This window comes from Thalassophryne amazonica, chromosome 13 (assembly GCF_902500255.1).
Source record: "Thalassophryne amazonica chromosome 13, fThaAma1.1, whole genome shotgun sequence".
In the NCBI taxonomy this organism is placed as follows: Eukaryota; Metazoa; Chordata; class Actinopteri; order Batrachoidiformes; family Batrachoididae; genus Thalassophryne; species Thalassophryne amazonica.
Genome location: NC_047115.1, coordinates 4,169,293 through 4,188,104, shown reverse-complemented (window position 1 = coordinate 4,188,104; position 18,812 = coordinate 4,169,293). Strand labels below are relative to the sequence as shown.

Sequence of the window (18,812 nt, the reverse complement as noted above, 5' to 3'; positions counted from 1 at the left end):
CCTTAAAATCTGATCTCACTGGAACAGGAAGCCAGTGAAGAGACGCCAAAATGAGTTTAATGTGGTCGAACTTTCTGCTTCGTGTCAAAAGTCTGGCTGCAGCATTTTGAACCAATTGGAGAGCCCTAATGCTGGACTGCGGTAAACCAGAAAATAGAACATTGCAGTAGTCCAATCTAGAAGAGACAAACATATGGATCAGGGTCTCAGCATCAGCCATAAGACAGGATGGGACGAATCTTCACTATATTTCGCAGGTGGAAGAAATCAGTCCTCATAATATCTCTAATGTGGAGGTCAAAGGATCAAAACTTACCCCAAGGTTCCTCACTTTTTCAGTGTGATGTATGACACACGAGCCTAGGCTAAGCGTTAACTGGTGAAATTGATACAGATGTCTCACTGGACCAAGAACCATCATTTCAGTCTTATCAGAGTTTAAAAGTAAGAAGTTTGTAGACATCCAACTTCTCACTGATGCAAGGCAATCTTCTAAGGATTTTATGTGGATGAGATTACTGGCAGTTATCGGCATGTATAACTGAGTATCATCAGCATAGCAGTGAAAGGTAATCCTAAAACACTGCAATATTTGCCCAAGGGGTGCTATATAAAGGGAGAAAAGCAAGGGGCCTAAGACGGACCCCTGTGGAACCCCAAATTTCATGTCAGTAAGGTTAGAGGTAGTGTTATTGTACAAAACACAGTAACGAGGACTGGTCAGGTTTGATGTCAGCCATGCAAGGGCACTCCCAGTAATCCCAAAATGATTCTCCAGCCTATTGAGGAGAATATGGTGCAGTCAGTGCAGTCTCTGTGGACAGTCTCTGTGGGCAGTTGAGCTCAGAATGATCATTCTCTGACTGGTCTAGTCCCTCTGTGTTTGATTTCCTGTTCTGAGTCTGATTGGGTCATCGGCTGCCACAGGTGAGATCAGGTATGGTTTGAGTCTCAGCATAAGCCAGGTTAAACCCAGTTTGTGTGTCTGCAGGTCTACAGTGTTCTGTCCTACGATTCCATCCACTGTCTGGATCAATCACGACAGACTGTGGTTGACTCCTCCCACCTTCACCTCCTTCACCTGGTCTCTGTGGCTCATGTGGTCCAAATCCTGCTCACCTCCACCTCCTCAGGTTTGTGTGGCTTACAGCTCATGATTGATATAAAGTGCCAGGATGATGTCACAGCGCCACCTGTGGCAGGTGTAGTCAGGAATGATCTGTCTGTGTGCGTGCACGTGCAGAGGAGGTGTGTATGGATCAGGACTGTGGAGAATCAGAGGAGGAGGACCTCACCTATCAGCTCTATGACACACTGAGGAATCACCTGAGCAGGTGAGACGGTCGCAGCGAAGCAGCAGTGACCTTTACAGTGAGGAGTCACAGAATGGGAATGAATTTCTGTCACCACGCAGGTATTCTAAAGACATGAGATCAAACGGCATCCAGAACATGCAGTGTTCTGCTGCTTTTCTCCGGAGGACAGTCCTCAGACTGGACGTGCCGGGTGCAGTGCCCTGGACCCCCGGGGCTCCAGGTGCCTGACCTGAGATGACTTTTTGTATTTTCCTGTAATTTTTTTAAGTACAGTTGCTGCTTTTAATTTCTTGAGCAACATGAGTGAAGTTCAAAATGAATATAAAAATAAGTGACTTAAAAATGAGAACAGTCGCTTGATTTTCGTTGTCATTTCTGCACTAACTGAGGTTTGAAATCACTCCTGATTGACATCTCGTTCTCTGTGTGCGTCTGGGGTTGTCACAAAATGCGTGGGGCGTAAAACCTGCACCAAATCAGCCTGTGAGTCCATGTTGGATCGACTGCGGTGCCCCGAGCCAAAGGAAGTGACTAATAAGAGAGTGGGCTCCTGATGTGATTGATCAGCTGTGTGATTGGATATTGATGATGTCACTCTTTGAACTTCCTGCTCTGTTTGTTGTCAGCGTCTTACCTGAAGTGACCTCTGGGTGGCAGCTCTGGCGTTGTGTTAAAGCCGGCATCCTGCCTTTCCTCAGATCCACAGCCCTGTTCTTCCACTACTTGAACTCTGCGGCGCCCCCTGCTGATCTGCTGGGTATCTTTGCACACTCATGGTGCTGGATTTGAGTTTGACATTTATCTGATGGTTTTAGAAACACACATCCACCTTTTTTTAACATATGTGGCTGAATGAGGCTGTTAATGTGCTGCAGTTGTGGGCTCTGGCCAGTGGGAGGCGCTGTGCAGCTACCTCAGTCTGCCCTCCAACCTGCTGCAGCTCTTCCAGAGTCATCGTGGTCTGTTGGACCCTCTGATCCGCAGGTATGACACACGGTTCTCAAACCTGCCACCTTCACACTAAACATTGTGCCATTTGTGTCCTGCAGGTGGTGCTGTCACCCAGCAGTCATGCACAGTCTGCAGAAGGGTGTGGCCATGGTCAGGTTTCCCCGAGAATCCAACAGACTCATTGACCTCCCAGAAGACTACAGTGTCCTGATCAACCAGGCCTCCAGTTTCATGTCAGTACCGCATGCATCCCAACAGGAAACACACAACTTTCATCTCTTCTTCATGTCGGTCACACTGAAATGAGGGCGGGGCTACAGGTGGAGTTTTTGTGACCAAAGATGAACGTTAAAGACTTCCCGTGTGGAGATGCTGAACTGCTGAACCACACAAATTTGAGTATCAAATATGTCTGAAAACAAACAAACGAGCTTCCACTAAGGAACAGTCCTGCAGGGGGCGCTGAAGTGCAGTGTGACGTCTGCACAAAGTCCAACTCTGTCCAGCAAAAGTCAGTGGCTCCTTCCTTTGTCTAAAGTCTATGATACCTGTGCAGGTGTCCAAAGTCTGGAGGCGACAAGTCCCGAACTCCGACGCTGTGCCTGGTTTGTGGCTCCATGCTGTGTTCTCAGAGTTACTGCTGCCAGACCGAAGTGGACGGAGAGGACGTGGGGGCCTGCACCGCACACACCTTCAGCTGTGGAGCCGGTGTCGGGCTCTTCCTCAGGTACCTCCTCAGGTGGAACTGTCTGTAGTACTGCCACGGTACTGCAGTCGAGTGTCCTGATGCTGACTGTGTTTGTTCAGGGTCAGAGAGTGTCAGGTTCTGTTCATGGCTGGGAAGAATAAGGGCTGTTTCTATCCACCGCCATACCTGGACGACTACGGAGAAACCGACCAGGGCCTTAAGTACGTGTACCCACCCCCACACACACACATACATTTATCCTGCCTTGGTCTTGATTTCAGACATTTTTTTCTCTCTCCTGTCTTACCTGTGGGTTTAAAAAAATCATCAGGGTCCTACACAGTATGGAAAAGTCTGTCTTCCTGTTCCTCCTCCTCCCTCTGAGTGAGGAGTTGTACAGTCTGATGGACCTGAGGGACAAAGGAGTTTCTCAGTCTGTTGGTCCTGCACTTGGGAAGCAGTAGTCTGTGGCTGAAGAGGCTCCTCTGGTTGCTGTTGACGGTGTGCAGAGGCTGACTGGCATCATCCAGAATGTCCAGCTGTTTGTCCAGTGTTCTCTTCTCTGCCACCGTCACCAGAGAGTCCAGCTTCATGTCAACCACAGAGCCAGCCCGCCTGATCAATTTGTCCAGCCTGGATTTGTCCTTCTTGGATGTGCCCCCCCCGGCACACCACGCTGTAAAAGAGGACACTGGCTACTATGGACTGGTAGAACATCCACAGGAGTTTTCTGCAGATGTTAAACGACGGCAGCCTCCTCAGGAAGTCTAGGCTGCTCTATCCTTCCTGTACAGGTGGTTGATGTGGGTTGTCCAGTCCAGTTTGCTGTCCAGCCACAGCCTGAGGTACTTGTAGGAATCCACAGCCTCCACCTCAGCTCCCTCCATCAAAACTGGCCGTGGTCTTGGTCTGGACTTCCTCAAGTCAATGACCAGCTCCTTTGTGTTCAAGGTGTTGAGCTGTAGATGGTTTGTGTGGCACCAGGCAAGAAAATCTTTCATTAGGTTCCTGTACTCCTCTCTATCATCCCTAATGCATCCAACAATGGCTGTGTCATCTGCAAACTTCTGGATGTGACACAGTTCAGAGTTGTAACAGAAGTCTGAGGTGTACAGGGTGAAGAGAAGAGGGGCCAGCACCGTGCCCTGGGGTGCTCCAGTGCTGGTGATCACAGTGTCAGATGTGGTGTCCCTCTGCCTGACATATTGCAGCCTGTCAGTGAGATAGCTGGAGATCCAAGTGAACAGGCAGGGGTCCACTTGCATCCTGTTCAGTTTATTCTGAAGCACAAGGGGCTGGATGGTATGGAAGGCACTCGAAAAGTCCAGGAAGAGAATCTTCACTGTGCTGCTTCTATTATGCAGGTGCAAGTAGGTAGAGGATGGCATCCTCCACACCAACACCTGCCTGATATGCAAACTGCAGACAGTCCTGGGTGTGTTGCACCTGGGGTTTGAGGAAGAGCCGATCCAATGTCTTCATCAGGTGTGGAGTGAGTGCCACTGGTCAGAAGTCATTCAGCTCACTGGGCCGGTTCTTCTTAGGAACTGGAACCATGCATGTTGTCTTCAGAGGGTGGGCACTCTCCCTATCTGCAGGCTAAGGTTGAAGATAAGTTGTAGAGTTGTAGCAGTTCTCCTAATTCAGTCGCACAGGTCTTCAGTAGTTGGGGTGGCTGCAGTGAGGGAGAGGGTTGGGGGGGCATGGACTGGTTGAACTGGTTGATGAAGTTAAGTTTGTTCACCTTCTCCATTGTCCCCCGTGACTCTGGTCTTTATATCCTGTGATGGTTTTCACACCTCCCCAGACCTCCTCCATGTGTTTTTTTGTTTCAGCTTCTGCTCCATCTTTCTCCTGTAGCTTCCTTTGCTTCACTCATGCAGAGTTTCACCTCCTGCTGTGCTGCCTTCATTGCCTCCATGCCGTTGCTTCTGAAGGTGATCTTCTTCCTGTTGAGGACACCTTTGACTTCCCGTGTTACCCATGGTTTGTTATTGGGGTAACAGCGGACAGTCTTGGTTGAGGAGATCATGTCTGCACAGAAGTTAAGCTAATCTGTCAGACAGTGTGTCAGCCCCTCAGTGTCCTCACCGTGTGGGTTGATCAGCTCATCCAGAACATGGTGTGGTAGCAGTCTCTCAGGGCACTTTCCACTTCAGAGGATCACCTCCTGACAGAGTGAGTGGATACCAGCTGCCCTCGAACCGGGGGGCGGGGGGCTGTAGGTGGACCAGATTGTGGTCAGACATCCGCAGACTAGAGGGGGGAGGATGTGATTCTGTCTGCATCCCTCACATTAACATACAGTAGAGCCTCTTTCACACCAGACCCACTTCGAGATGTGTCGTGCAGCATCATGACGACGCCACGTGGAAGCAACCCAGTGGCAAGACGATGTAGCTCAGCATCACAACAGCGCGAGGGACGCAAAGGACGAAGCGAATCAGACGCCAAAAAAATGAAACATCTCGACGCAGAAATTAAGTGGTTTCAGCGCAAGTCAGAGCAAAGCAACGGCACTCAGCATGACTGGAAGCCACACCCTCACAAGACAGCGTTAGCCGACGCCAATTTCTGATTCCTGCTGTGTTCCATTGTTCCTGAAATATAAACCACGCAGGATTGTTTTATACCGTGTACTCAATGCAGTAAAACTACACGCTCAAAAAGGGCACAGAAAAACACACAGTGTCTTCATGAGCGGTAGAAAGGAAAGTAAAAAGTAGCTAAAAATGCTGCCTCTACTGGTGATTGGCTCTCACGGCGGTATTGTATCACTTCCTGTTCTGGAGCACAGCGGTGTTTTGCTGTATCTGTTAGCTGTTTAATCTGCGCAGTTAGATTGATCTAGTTAACTAGATAACGATTTGTTTCACAGTGTAATCTTCACGTGCCTTAACTAAAGCACTCCTGCTGAATCACCTCTAAATTATTTACACATTATTCACTTTGTGTGTTTTTAGGAATTCGCTACCTTAGCGCAGCTACTAGCTCTTAGCCGGTTTAGCATGGTGGCTTCTCCTGTCTCTCCCACACTTCTCTGCTCTGGGTGTGAAATGTTTAGTTATTCCTCGGCCTCCTTTAGCAGTAATGGTACTTGTAATAAGTATAGCTTATTCATAGCTTTGGAGGCCAGGCTGGGCGAATTGGAGACTCGGCTCCTCACCTTGGAAAATTCTACAGCTAGCCAGGCCCCTGTAGTCGGTGCGGACCAAGGTAGCTTAGCCGCCGTTAGTTCCCCTCCAGCAGATCCCGAGCAGCCGGGAAAGCAGGCCGACTGGGTGACTGTGAGGAGGAAGCGTAGTCCTAAACAGAAGCCCCCTGTACACCACCAACCCGTTCACATCTCTAATCGTTTTTCCCCACTCGGCGACACACCCACCGAGGAACAAACTCTGGTTATTGGCGACTCTGTTTTGAGAAATGTGAAGTTACCAACACCAGCAACCATAGTCAGTTGTCTTCCGGGGGCCAGAGCAGGCGACATCGAAGGAAATTTGAAACTGCTGGCTAAGGCTAAGTGTAAATTTGGTAAGATTGTAATTCACGTCGGCAGTAATGACACCCGGTTACGCCAATCGGAGATCACTAAAATTAACATTGAATCGGTGTGTAACTTTGCAAAAACAATGTCGGACTCTGTAGTTTTCTCTGGGCCCCTCCCCAATCTGACCGGGAGTGACATGTTTAGCTGCATGTTCTCCTTGAATTGCTGGCTATCTGAGTGGTGTCCAAAAAATGAGGTGGGCTTCATAGATAATTGGCAAAGCTTCTGGGGAAAACCTGGTCTTGTTAGGAGAGACGGCATCCATCCCACTTTGGATGGAGCAGCTCTCATTTCTAGAAATCTGGCCAATTTTCTTAAATCCTCCAAACCGTGACTATCCAGGGTTGGGACCAGGAAGCAGAGTTGTAGTCTTACACGCCTCTCTGCAGCTTCTCTCCCCTGCCATCCCCTCATTACCCCATCCCCGTAGAAACGGTGCCTGCTCCCAGACCACCAACAACCAGTAAAAATCTATTTAAGCATAAAAATTAAAAAAGAAAAAATATAGCACCTTCAGCTGCACCACAGACTAAAACAGTTAAATGTGGTCTATTAAACATTAGGTCTCTCTCTTCTAAGTCCCTGTTAGTAAATGATATAATAATTGATCAACATATTGATTTATTCTGCCTTACAGAAACCTGGTTACAGCAGGATGAATATGTTAGTTTAAATGAGTCAACACCCCCGAGTCACACTAACTGCCAGAACACTCGTAGCACGGGCAGAGGCGGAGGATTAGCAGCAGTCTTCCACTCCAGCTTATTAATTAATTAAAAACCCAGACAGAGCTTTAATTCATTTGAAAGCTTGACTCTTAGTCTTGTCTATCCAAATTGGAAGTCCCAAAAACCAGTTTTATTTGTTGTTATCTATCGTCCACCTGGTCGTTACTGTGAGTTTCTCTGTGAATTTTTGGACCTTTTGTCTGACTTAGTGCTTAGCTCAGATAAGATAATTATAGTGGGCGATTTTAACATCCACAAGATGCTGAGAATGACAGCCTCAACACTGCATTTAATCTATTGTTAGACTCAATTGGCTTTGCTCAAAATGTAAATGAGTCCACCCACCACTTTAATCATACCTTAGATCTTGTTCTGACTTATGGTATGGAAATTGAAGACTTAACAGTATTCCCTGAAAACCCCCTTCTGTCTGATCATTTCTTAATAACATTTACATTTACTCTGATGGACTACCCAGCAGTGGGGAATAAGATTCATTACAGTAGAAGTCTTTCAGAAAGCACTGTAACTAGGTTTAAGGATATGATTCCTTCTTTATGTTCTCCAATGCCATATACCAACACAGGGCAGAGTAGCTACCTAAACTCTGTGAGTGAGATAGATTATCTCGTCAATAGTTTTACATCCTCATTGAGGACAACTTTGGATGCTGTAGCTCCTCTGAAAAAGAGAGCCTTAAATCAGAAGTGCCTGACTCCGTGGTATAACTCCCAAACTCGCAGCTTAAAGCAGATAACCCATACGTTGGAGAGGAAATGGTGTCTCACTAATTTAGAAGATCTTCACTTAGCCTGGAAAAAGAGTCTGTTGCTCTATAAAAAAAAAGCCCTCCGTAAAGCTAGGACATCTTACTGCTCATCACTTATTGAAGAAAATAAGAACCCCAGGTTTCTTTTCAGCACTGTAGCCAGGCTGACAGAGTCAGAGCTCTATTGAGCCAAGTATTCCTTTAACTTTAACTAGTAATGACTTCATGACTTTCTTTGCTAATAAAATTTTAACTATTAGAGAAACAATTACTCATAACCATCCCAAAGACATATCGTTCTCTTTGGCTGCTTTCAGTGATGCCGGTATTTGGTTAGACTTTTTCTCTCAGATTGTTCTGAGTTATTTTCATTAGTTACTTCATCCAAACCATCAACATGTCTATTAGACCCCATTCCCACCAGGCTGCTCAAGGAAGCCCAACCATTAGTTAATGCTTCGATCTTACATATGATCAATCTATCTTTATTAGTTGGCTATGTACCATAGGCTTTTAAGGTGGCAGTAATTAAACCATTACTTAAAAAGCCATCACTTGACCCAGCTATCTTAGCTAATTATAGGCTAATCTCCAACCTTCCTTTTCTCTCAGAAATTCTTGAAAGGGTAGTTGTAAAACAGCTAACTGATCATCTGCAGAGGAATGGTCTATTTGAAGAGTTTCAGTCAGGTTTTAGAATTCATCATAGTACAGAAACAGCATTAGTGAAGGTTACAAATGATCTTCTTTTGGCCTCAGACAGTGGACTCATCTCTGTGCTTGTCCTGTTAGACCTCAGTGCTGCTTTTGATACTGTTGACCATAAAATTTTATTACAGAGATTAGAGCATGTCATAGGTATTAAAGGCACTGCACTGCGGTGGTTTGAATCATATTTATCTAATAGATTACAATTTGTTCATGTAAATGGGAAATTACCTTCACAGACTAAGGTTAATTATGGAGTTCCACAAGGTTCTGTGCTAGGACCAATTTTATTCACTTTATACATGCTTCCCTTAGGCCAGGGGTAGGCAACCTGTTCCAGAAAGAGCCATGAGGGTGCAGGTTTTCTTTGCAGCCACTGACTCCACCAGGTGATTTCACTGATTAACTGATTCCATCTGCTCAAAGTGATATTAATCAGTAAGATCACCTGGTGGAGTCAGTGGCTGCAAAGAAAACCTGCACCCTCATGGCTCTTTCTGGAACAGGTTGCCTACCCCTGCCTTACGCAGTATTATTATACAGCATTGCTTAAATTTTCATTGTTACGCAGATGATACCCAGCTTTATCTATCCATGAAGCCAGAGGACACACACCAATTAGCTAAACTGCAGGATTGTCTTACAGACATAAAGACATGGATGACCTCTAATTTCCTGCTTTTAAACTCAGATAAAACTGAAGTTATTGTACTTGGCCCCACAAATCTTAGAAACATGGCATCTAACCAGATCCTTACTCTGGATGGCATTACCCTGACCTCTAGTAATACTGTGAGAAATGTTGGAGTCATTTTTGATCAGGATATGTCCTTCAATGCGCATATTAAGCAAATATACTCAACAAAATATAAACGCAACACTTTTGGTTTTGCTCCCATTTTGTATGAGATGAACTCAAAGATCTAAAACTTTTTCCACATACACGATATCACCATTTCCCTCAAATATTGTTCACAAACCAGTCTAAATCTGTGATAGTGAGCACTTCTCCTTTGCTGAGATAATCCATCCCACCTCACAGGTGTGCCATATCAAGATGCTGATTAGACACCATGATTAGTGCACAGGTGTGCCTTAGACTGCCCACAATAAAAGGCCACTCTGAAAGGTGCAGTTTTGTTTTATTGGGGGGGGATACCAGTCAGTATCTGGTGTGACCACCATTTGCCTCATGCAGTGCAACACATCTCCTTCGCATAGAGTTGATCAGGTTGTCAATTGTGGCCTGTGGAATGTTGGTCCACTCCTCTTCAATGGCTGTGCGAAGTTGCTGGATATTGGCAGGAACTGGTACACGCTGTCGTATACGCCGGTCCAGAGAATCCAAACATGCTCAATGGGTGACATGTCCGGTGAGTATGCCGGCCATGCAAGAACTGGGACATTTTCAGCTTCCAAGAATTGTGTACAGATCCTTGCAACATGGGGCCGTGCATTATCCTGCTGCAACATGAGGTGAAGTTCTTGGATGTATGGCACAACAATGGGCCTCAGGATCTCATCACGGTATCTCTGTGCATTCAGAATGCCATCAATAAAATGCACCTGTGTTCTTCGTCCATAACAGACGCCTGCCCATACCATAACCCCACCGCCACCATGGGCCACTCGATCCACAACATTGACATCAGAAAACCGCTCACCCACACGATGCCACACACGCTGTCTGCCATCTGCCCTGAACAGTGTGTACCGGGTTTCATCCGTGAAAAGAACACCTCTCCAACGTGCCAAACGCCAGCGAATGTGAGCATTTGCCAACTCAAGTCAGTTACGACGATGAACTGGAGTCAGGTCGAGACCCCGATGAGGATGACGAGCATGCAGATGTGCTTCCCTGAGATGGTTTCTGACAGTTTGTGCGGAAATTCTTTGGTTATGCAAACCGATTGTTTCAGCAGCTGTCCGAGTGGCTGGTCTCAGACGATCTTGGAGGTGAACATGCTGGATGTGGAGGTCCTGGGCTGGTGTGGTTACACGTGGTCTGCGGTTGTGAGGCTGGTTGGATGTACTGCCAAATTCTCTGAAACGCCTTTGGAGACGGCTTATGGTAGAGAAATGAACATTCAATACACGAGCAACAGCTCTGGTTGACATTCCTGCTGTCAGCATGCCAACTGCACGCTCCCTCAAATCTTGCGACATCTGTGGCATTGTGCTGTGTGATAAAACTGCACCTTTCAGAGTGGCCTTTTATTGTGGGCAGTCTAAGGCACACCTGTGCACTAATCATGGTGTCTAATCAGCATCTTGATATGGCACACCTGTGAGGTGGGATGGATTATCTCAGCAAAGGAGAAGTGCTCACTATCACAGATTTAGACTGGTTTGTGAACAATATTTGAGGGAAATGGTGATATTGTGTATGTGGAAAAAGTTTTAGATCTTTGAGTTCATCTCATACAAAATGGGAGCAAAACCAAAAGTGTTGCGTTTATATTTTTGTTGAGTGTATGTAGGACTGCTTTTTTGCATTTGCGCAATATCTCTAAAATTAGAAAGGTCTTGTCTCAGAGTGATGCTGAAAAACTAATTCATGCATTTATTTCCTCTAGGTTGGACTATTGTAATTCATTATTATCAGGTTGTCCTAAAAGTTCCCTGAAAAGCCTTCAGTTAATTCAAAATGCTGCAGCTAGAGTACTGACGGGGACTAGAAGGAGAGAGCATATCTCACCCATATTGGCCTCTCTTCATTGGCTTCCTGTTAATTCTAGAATAGAATTCAAAATTATTCTTCTTACTTATAAGGTTTTGAATAATCAGGTCCCATCTTATCTTAGGGACCTCGTAGTACCATATCACCCCAATAGAGTGCTTCGCTCTGACTGCAGGCTTACTTGTAGTTCCTAGGGTTTGTAAGAGTAGAATTGGAGGCAGAGCCTTCAGCTTTCAGGCTCCTCTCCTGTGGAACCAGCTCCCAATTCGGATCAGGGAGACAGACACCCTCTCTACTTTTAAGATTAGGCTTAAAACTTTCCTTTTTGCTAAAGCTTATAGTTAGGGCTGGATCAGGTGACCCTGAACCATCCCTTAGTTCTGCTGCTATAGACGTAGACTGCTGGGGGGTTCCCATGATGCACTGAGTGTTTCTTTCTCTTTTTGCTCTGTATGCACCACTCTGCATTTAATCATTAGTGATTGATCTCTGCTGTCTTCCACAGTATGTCTTTTTCCTGGTTCTCTCCCTCAGCCCCAACCAGTCCCAGCAGAAGACTGCCCCTCCCTGAGCCTGGTTCTGCTGGAGGTTTCTTCCTGTTAAAAGCGAGTTTTTCCTTCCCACTGTCGCCAAGTGCTTGCTCACAGGGGGTCGTTTTGACTGTTGGGGTTTTTCCGTAATTATTGTATGGCTTTTGCCTTACAGTATAAAGCGCCTTGGGGCAACTGTTTGTTGTGATTTGGCGCTATATAAATAAAATTGATTTGATTTAAAAAAAAAAAAAAAAAAAAAAAATGAGGTCAAACTGGAGAGTTCCTGGAGAGACGGCAGTCTCCCACAGCACCAGGACAACGACAACAAAAAGCTCCCGAGAGCTCCCTGGTTCACTGCCCGGGGTCCGAGTTCCCCTGAGGGGGCCCCCAGAGATTCTGGGGGATCCCTGAGATTTTGTCTGCAGAGATGCTGGTGGTCTGTTTGTTTTCTGTCAAAGTCAACATTAATATTCTGGGTTTTTTTGTTTTTGTTTGTTTTTTAACAAAACGGGTGAAAACCAAAGAATTCTGTCTGAGATTTCAGATAGAAAATTAGTGCCATATCCTGAATGAAACAAAGCAGCTAAACTAGTTACACGAGCCGTGATTAGTCGGAAATCAAAGTAACTCGGCTCTAATGAAGCAGCTGGACAGACGCTTGTGGTTTGAGACCTCAGCATCTCGCGCAGCATGCTTTTCAAATCAAAGATAAGACTTCAATTAATAGAATGATTAACACTTTGTTTCATAATAAAAAATAGAGTGGAGACGGTAAAAAAAAAAACGAAAAACTTTGTGGTCAACGTGCCGTAAAGCCAAACACATTTCGGTGGAACACGTCCAGCCAGTCCTTGCCCTTCCTCCACGGGGAGACCTCACATTTCCTTACCGGGGGCTTTACGCCACAGTGCATCCGGGGCAGAGTCGCCAGATTATTCTTCCGCCCCGTTAATGGTGAATTTTTGGGTGAAGTGTGACAGAAAAAATTCAACCTGTAATAATTGTGGACATCATTCACACGTTGTCATTTGTGGTTCATGTTTGCGTAGTGAGTTTGACGATGCGCACATTAGAGTGTGTGTGGTTCAGAGCTGCAGAACCGCACACACAGAACCTGTGAGACAAAATAAACTACACACCATTGTGTTGTCCATGTGGGACATTGTCTCTTCTTTTTCCATCCATCACAATTTCCACAGAACACATATTTATCTGGACGAGTGAGAAAAGTGACAGAAACCCATTCAGACGATGACTGTTAACACTTTAGTCAAACGTTGTTAAATCTATTGAAAAAGATCACATAGCCCCAAAATATGCTGAATTAATAGCAAAACAATGTCTCTCAAGTCCAAATAAAGAGAGGAAAAATCAGCACAACCCCATGTGACACCCCCCCCCCCCCCCCCCCCCCCGAGCAGCCTGTGGTGTGATTAAAAATAAAATGAGTCCTACCTACATACATTTGAATTGATTTTGACATTAAAATCCTGCTGTGATGCGAGCAGTCACTGCAAATATAATAAAAATATGTGAAAATTTACATTCATGTTTGATTCAGTTTACATGATTGATTTAAATATGATTTTACAGACAAACTGGTAACTGTGATTAGATACTGAATCCGGTTGTTAAGCGCTGACGTAATGCATCGCGTGATAAGTCTGTTTCCGGGTCCAAAGACCTGCAAGTTTACAATTAAAGTTCTGTCTGTATGATCCTTTTAAGGATGTACAGTTTAAGTTTAGTTTGTGTTTACAGTGTGCAGACCTCCGTCCCTCCGTTAACCGCATTTATCTGTTTCTAAGGTAAGAAGAACACTTAAGAAAACTTTATTTTACTTTATATACGAGGTCTGTGAGAAAAGTATCCGACCTTTTTATTTTATGCAAAAACTATATGGATTTGATTCATATGTTTTTACGTCAGCCAAGCTTGAACCTTCGTGCGCATGTATGAGTTTTTTCACACCTGTCGGTTGCATCATTTGCCTGTGAGCAGGCTTTGAGTGAGCACTGGTCCACCCCTCTCGTCGTCGTTTCATTGCGAGGAAACGGCGGAATGATTTGGGCTTTTTTTCCATCAAATTTTTTCAGAAACTGTTAGAGACAGGCAGCTGGAAACCATTCGGAAAATTCACATGGCTTTCGGTGAAAATTTTATGGGCTTCACAGAGATTAAGGAGTGTTACTACCGCTTTAAGGACGGCCCACAGTGGTGCACGACAGGCAGAAACCACCATTTCATTTCTAAACGGATGGCTGTGTGGAGCTGGGACTGTCGTGTGCAATTTCTCTGGTTATCACAAGAGCTGGACATCAGCCATTTTCCGGCAGATTTCACTTTTAACAAGAGATTTTGTCATGGAAAGCCGTGCGGAGGCTTCGCACGTCACGACGGATTCGCTGATGAAGCGAGACAAAGGAACACCTCCATTTTGGAGTATTAGAGGACAAGTTGGGACATGTCTATCTCGGCTTTCAGTGCTTACCAGTCGAGTGAGTATAAGAGAAATTGTGGAGCGATGGGCATGTCCCAACACGACGGTCCCGGCTCCACACAGCCATCTGTTTAGAAATGAAATGGTGGTTTCTGCCTCTTGATCGCGGCTCAGGGCGCAGTGTGCCAAGCGCCATTGTGGGCCGTCCTTAAAGCGGTGGTAACAGTCCTTATTCTCTGTGAAGCTCGTAAAATTTTCACCGAAAGCCAGATAAATTTTTCTAATGGTTTCCACCTGCCTGTCTCTAACAGTTTCTGAAAAAATTCTGATGGAAAAAAAGCCCAAATCATTCCGCCATTTCCTGACAATGAAAATCCGCCGAGGGGGCTGGACCACTCCTCACTCAAAGCCTGCCCACAGGCGAATGACGCAACCAACAGGCGTGAAAACACTCACGCATGCGCACGAAGGTTCAAGCTTTGCTGACGTAAAACATATGAATCAAATCCATATAATTTTTGAAAAAAATAAGGTCGGATACTTTTCTAATAGACCTCATATTTTATTATGTACAGGTAAAATATACATGCCTGTTAATAAAAAAAAAATCATAATTTAGAGTGATTTGGGGATGTTTTACAAGGCTACAGTAGTGTTCAGAATAGTACTTTTCTACTTTTTTTTTTTTTTACTAATAGACCAATTTCATAGTTTCCCATGTAACAATAAGAAATATACTCACAACCTGGATTAATCTTTTTAGTCACATAGCACTACTATTATTCTGAACACTACTGTAAGAGCAGATTGTCTTACGTGCGTTGTCACGGAACAAATTAAACTCGTAAATCAAGGTTCCACTGTACTACTAAAATGTAATTTTTATGCATTTCATTACGTTAATAAAACAAATATTCCAAATAATCCGTGGCTGCTACGTTTAAACTGCATGGAATTTAATAAACACAAACCCAATTTCAGACATCTTATATATCTGACTCTGGAACAAAGAGGACAAACACTGTTGTAAAGGACAAGAAACAGGACGTTAAAGTGCAAACTTCACTTTGTCCCGAATGACATGAACAGGAAGTGATCGCAGCTCACAGCAACGCCCATTGAAAATAACAGAGAAACGCATTTTTACATAAAACAAACACAGTAACAACGTCTAAAAACCCAGTTAATATATCCAGGAGAGTTTTATGTTGCGATGTTAATGCTGTTGTCCGCGTGCAGCGGTTTAAGTGCAGCCTGAGTTCTCAGTGTTAATGACAGCGCACCTTTTTTATTTGGACCTGGAAGTTGGAAATCACATGATGCGTTACGTCACACTTAAGAACCAAGTTGAAGTAAGATAATCTCATAAGTTTCACGTAGATTCCATTTAGCTAATTTATTGTTCATTTAAATTCACAAAGAAACTGAGTCATCTGCAGTAAAACAAACTGAAGTTGGAAACGATTCAGTCAGAGAAAGTTTGCATCAGAAAAAAAGGAAAATCTGGACAAATCATAGTTAACTTTTATTTGAACTCATGCTCATTGATCTGAACCTATCATTATTTCATATAAAATTATTTAAACAGATTATTTGGATGTCTTATTATATAGTAAACAAATAATGAATGTTTGAGTTCAGTGGTAGAAATATTGAATTTGGTGAAAGCTGGAACGTAACTTTCACCAAATTAAACTTTTCTTACAGTTAAAGATGCACTTTTTGCTTAAACAATCAGAAGTGGAATGACGTAATGAATCACATTGGGTTTTTTTTTTTGTTTGTTTGTTTGTTTTTGGGGGGGGGGGGGGGTGGTTAAGGTGTGTGTCGACGGCTGTGACGGAGCGTTTAAACGTCAGATGAGTGTAACTTTAGTGACGTTAAGGCTGTCGTGTTCCTGAACGTGCTTTCTGCCCACATGGAGTTAATATGTAAATGCTGTCATGCTAACATTAGCTTACCGAGGTGCTCAGAACTTTACGTACTCACCTCAGAATAAGGTTGTTTTGCACACAGACTTTGATTTTATGATGTCATAAAGCGGTGTGGTTGTCATGTGTCTGTCAGGCGGGGGAACCCCCTCCATCTGTGTCTGGAGCGCTACAGGAAGATCCAGCGTCTGTGGCACCAACATGGTGTGGCTGAAGTCATTGGCCACGCCCAGGAGGCCAATCAGACGTTGGTCGCCATCGACTGGCAGCACCTGTGATGTTCAGCTCAGCTCCGCCCTCGCTCACAGATTAAGGCAGTTGATTGGCTGCTGACCTTTGTTCCGCCTGTTTGTGTGTGGATGACGTCACCTCACATCACCTCTCAGGGAATCTTTCAGGACTTTTTTGCTGTCTCTCTCCTGGGGGCTGTTGACCTTTGACCTTATCTCACTCCACCATTGAGGCGGCTCTGGCTCCGCCCACATCACACTCACTGCAAGCTGAAGCACCTTAAAGGGGTCGTTTGTGCAAAATCTTTTTTTCTACTTCAAGTCCAAAAATTCTCGCTGAGCCGACAGACACGCCCACAGGGCTAGCAGTAGTTTGTTTTGTAGAATGTTTGTGGGACGCCTGCTAGTGGAGGACGTGACAAACATGACAAAAAAGTCGCATATAAACATATCTGGTCAAAGTCTTGATTGGGGATAATATCAGAAACCTGCTGCTGCACTGTTTCTGTCTTCAGGGTTTTTTTTTCCATATTTTAGCTTCATTTTGAAACAGAAATTTAACAAATGACAAACATCTGAATCTTTCGAGTGAAAAATGTTTGTGGAAGCTTCTGATATTTTGCTCGTTGTGAATCAGATTTTCAGACAAACGGAGGAAATAAATGTGACATGTTAATATGTGGATTGTTGTGTAAATGATTTTATGTACAGAACGACATCAATAAACATCGAAACACCTTCTTCTGGAGTCCTTTGTCTTTCTGCAGGGTCACCATCCTGAACATGTTTGCCCATGTTGCCATTTGGCACAAATTTAAATTTTTTAAACCTGCTGAAGATGTTCGACTGCATGCAAGTTGTCTTCCTGGGATCCAGAGCTCTCAGTCAGTTCAGCATGTTATAATAAACCTCAGACAGGCCTGTGAGAACTGCACATTTTTGCATCTTTACACATTTTTAAATTTCTGCCAGAGTGTTTGTAATGACACCGAACAAAGTGACTCAAAATCTGCAGAAAGACAACAGAAATGGATGAAGCTGGTGATTTGGATGCAGGAACATCGACAGAGAAGCAGCATCAGGTACCTGTGGGACTGGATGTTGTGTGAGATCCTTAAGACCCACTGACACGAGCATGACTGATTCACGCACATGCACGCCCTGTGACAAAGGAATACCTCCATTTCGGCGTGTCAGAGGACAAGTTTGGACATGTCTATCTCGGCTTTCAATGCTTACCAGTCCAGCAAGTATCAGTGAAATTGTGGAGAGCTGGACATGTCCAAACTTGTCCTCTGACACGCCGAAACGGAGGTGTTCCTTTGTCTCGCTTCCAAAGCGAATCTGTCTTTATGCGCGAAGCCTCCGCGCAGCTTTCCATGACAAAATCTATTGTTAAAAGTGAAATCTGCCAGAAAATGGCTGATGTCCAGCTCTTGTGATAACCAAAGCAAGAGCACACGACGGTCTCGTATCCACAGAGCCATCAGCTCAGAAATGGTCCGGTGGCTTGTGCAGCGTTGTCGCAACTCGGAGCGTGGTGCACCGAGCGTCCTTAAAGCTGTACTAACAGACCTTATTCTCTGTGAAGCCCGTAAAATTTTCGCCAAAAGCCAGATAAATTTTTCGAATAGTTTCCAGGTGCCAGTCTCTAACAGCTTCTGAAAAAATTCTGATGGAAAAAAAGTTCTTTTCATTCCGCCATTTCCAGACAATGAAAATCCGATGAGGGGGCGGCCTGCTCGACGGGCGTGGCCGCACTCCCGCTGACTGCAGCACTGAACGGATCAGACTCCGCGTGTCCTGTAATGACATAATGATCGATTTACCTCAAACCCTGGGACTTCGAGATCTCAGGCAACCACTGCATGTCACAACCAGGAAGACCAAAGGATGTCCTAAACCTCATGGTCCCTTTTAATAATAATAATAATAATCTCACCAATCCAAGAGAGTATCCCAAATACAAAACGCCCTCTGGTGGCATTAAACGTAAACTGCATTGTTTTCCACCCCCATACGGATACATAATAAACACCCGAAACCGGGTAAAGTGGTTTTGACTTCATAACGAGGTGTGTTTGCGCGTCTTTCCTCACACATAGAGCCACACACGCTCCGCCCCTTTATGTATTAATGAGTTCTGACTTTCTGATTGGCTGAGAAATGTATGCCAGAAAGTATCTGTTAAACCTGGTTCTTTTGGATCTGTCCTGGATCAAAAAGACTCTATTACAAAAGTTACAGTTTATTGGATTTCATGCGAAGTTGATCAGATCTGGTTCTCTGAT

The 18,812-nt window shown here is 44.7% G+C and overlaps 1 protein-coding gene across 7 annotated transcripts in view; it reads left to right on the top strand.

The window, feature by feature from the left end:
* ubr2 (ubiquitin protein ligase E3 component n-recognin 2) overlaps positions 1 to 17,263 on the top strand; it is a 256,169-nt gene extending 238,906 nt beyond the window's left edge. For 6 of the 7 annotated variants that reach the window (XM_034185748.1, XM_034185745.1, XM_034185746.1 and 3 more), the window contains exons 39-46: positions 992 to 1,133; positions 1,244 to 1,334; positions 1,943 to 2,073; positions 2,192 to 2,300; positions 2,366 to 2,500; positions 2,824 to 2,994; positions 3,075 to 3,176; positions 16,428 to 17,263. In XM_034185748.1, the coding sequence (XP_034041639.1) occupies positions 992 to 1,133; positions 1,244 to 1,334; positions 1,943 to 2,073; positions 2,192 to 2,300; positions 2,366 to 2,500; positions 2,824 to 2,994; positions 3,075 to 3,176; positions 16,428 to 16,569 (1,023 nt within the window). In that variant the 3' untranslated portion in view covers positions 16,570 to 17,263. Of the gene's footprint in view, positions 1 to 991; positions 1,134 to 1,243; positions 1,335 to 1,942; positions 2,074 to 2,191; positions 2,501 to 2,823; positions 2,995 to 3,074; positions 3,177 to 16,427 lie in introns of those variants that run through there. The other variant, XM_034185750.1, reaches the window with a different exon arrangement.
* The last annotated feature ends 1,549 nt before the right edge of the window (positions 17,264 to 18,812 follow it).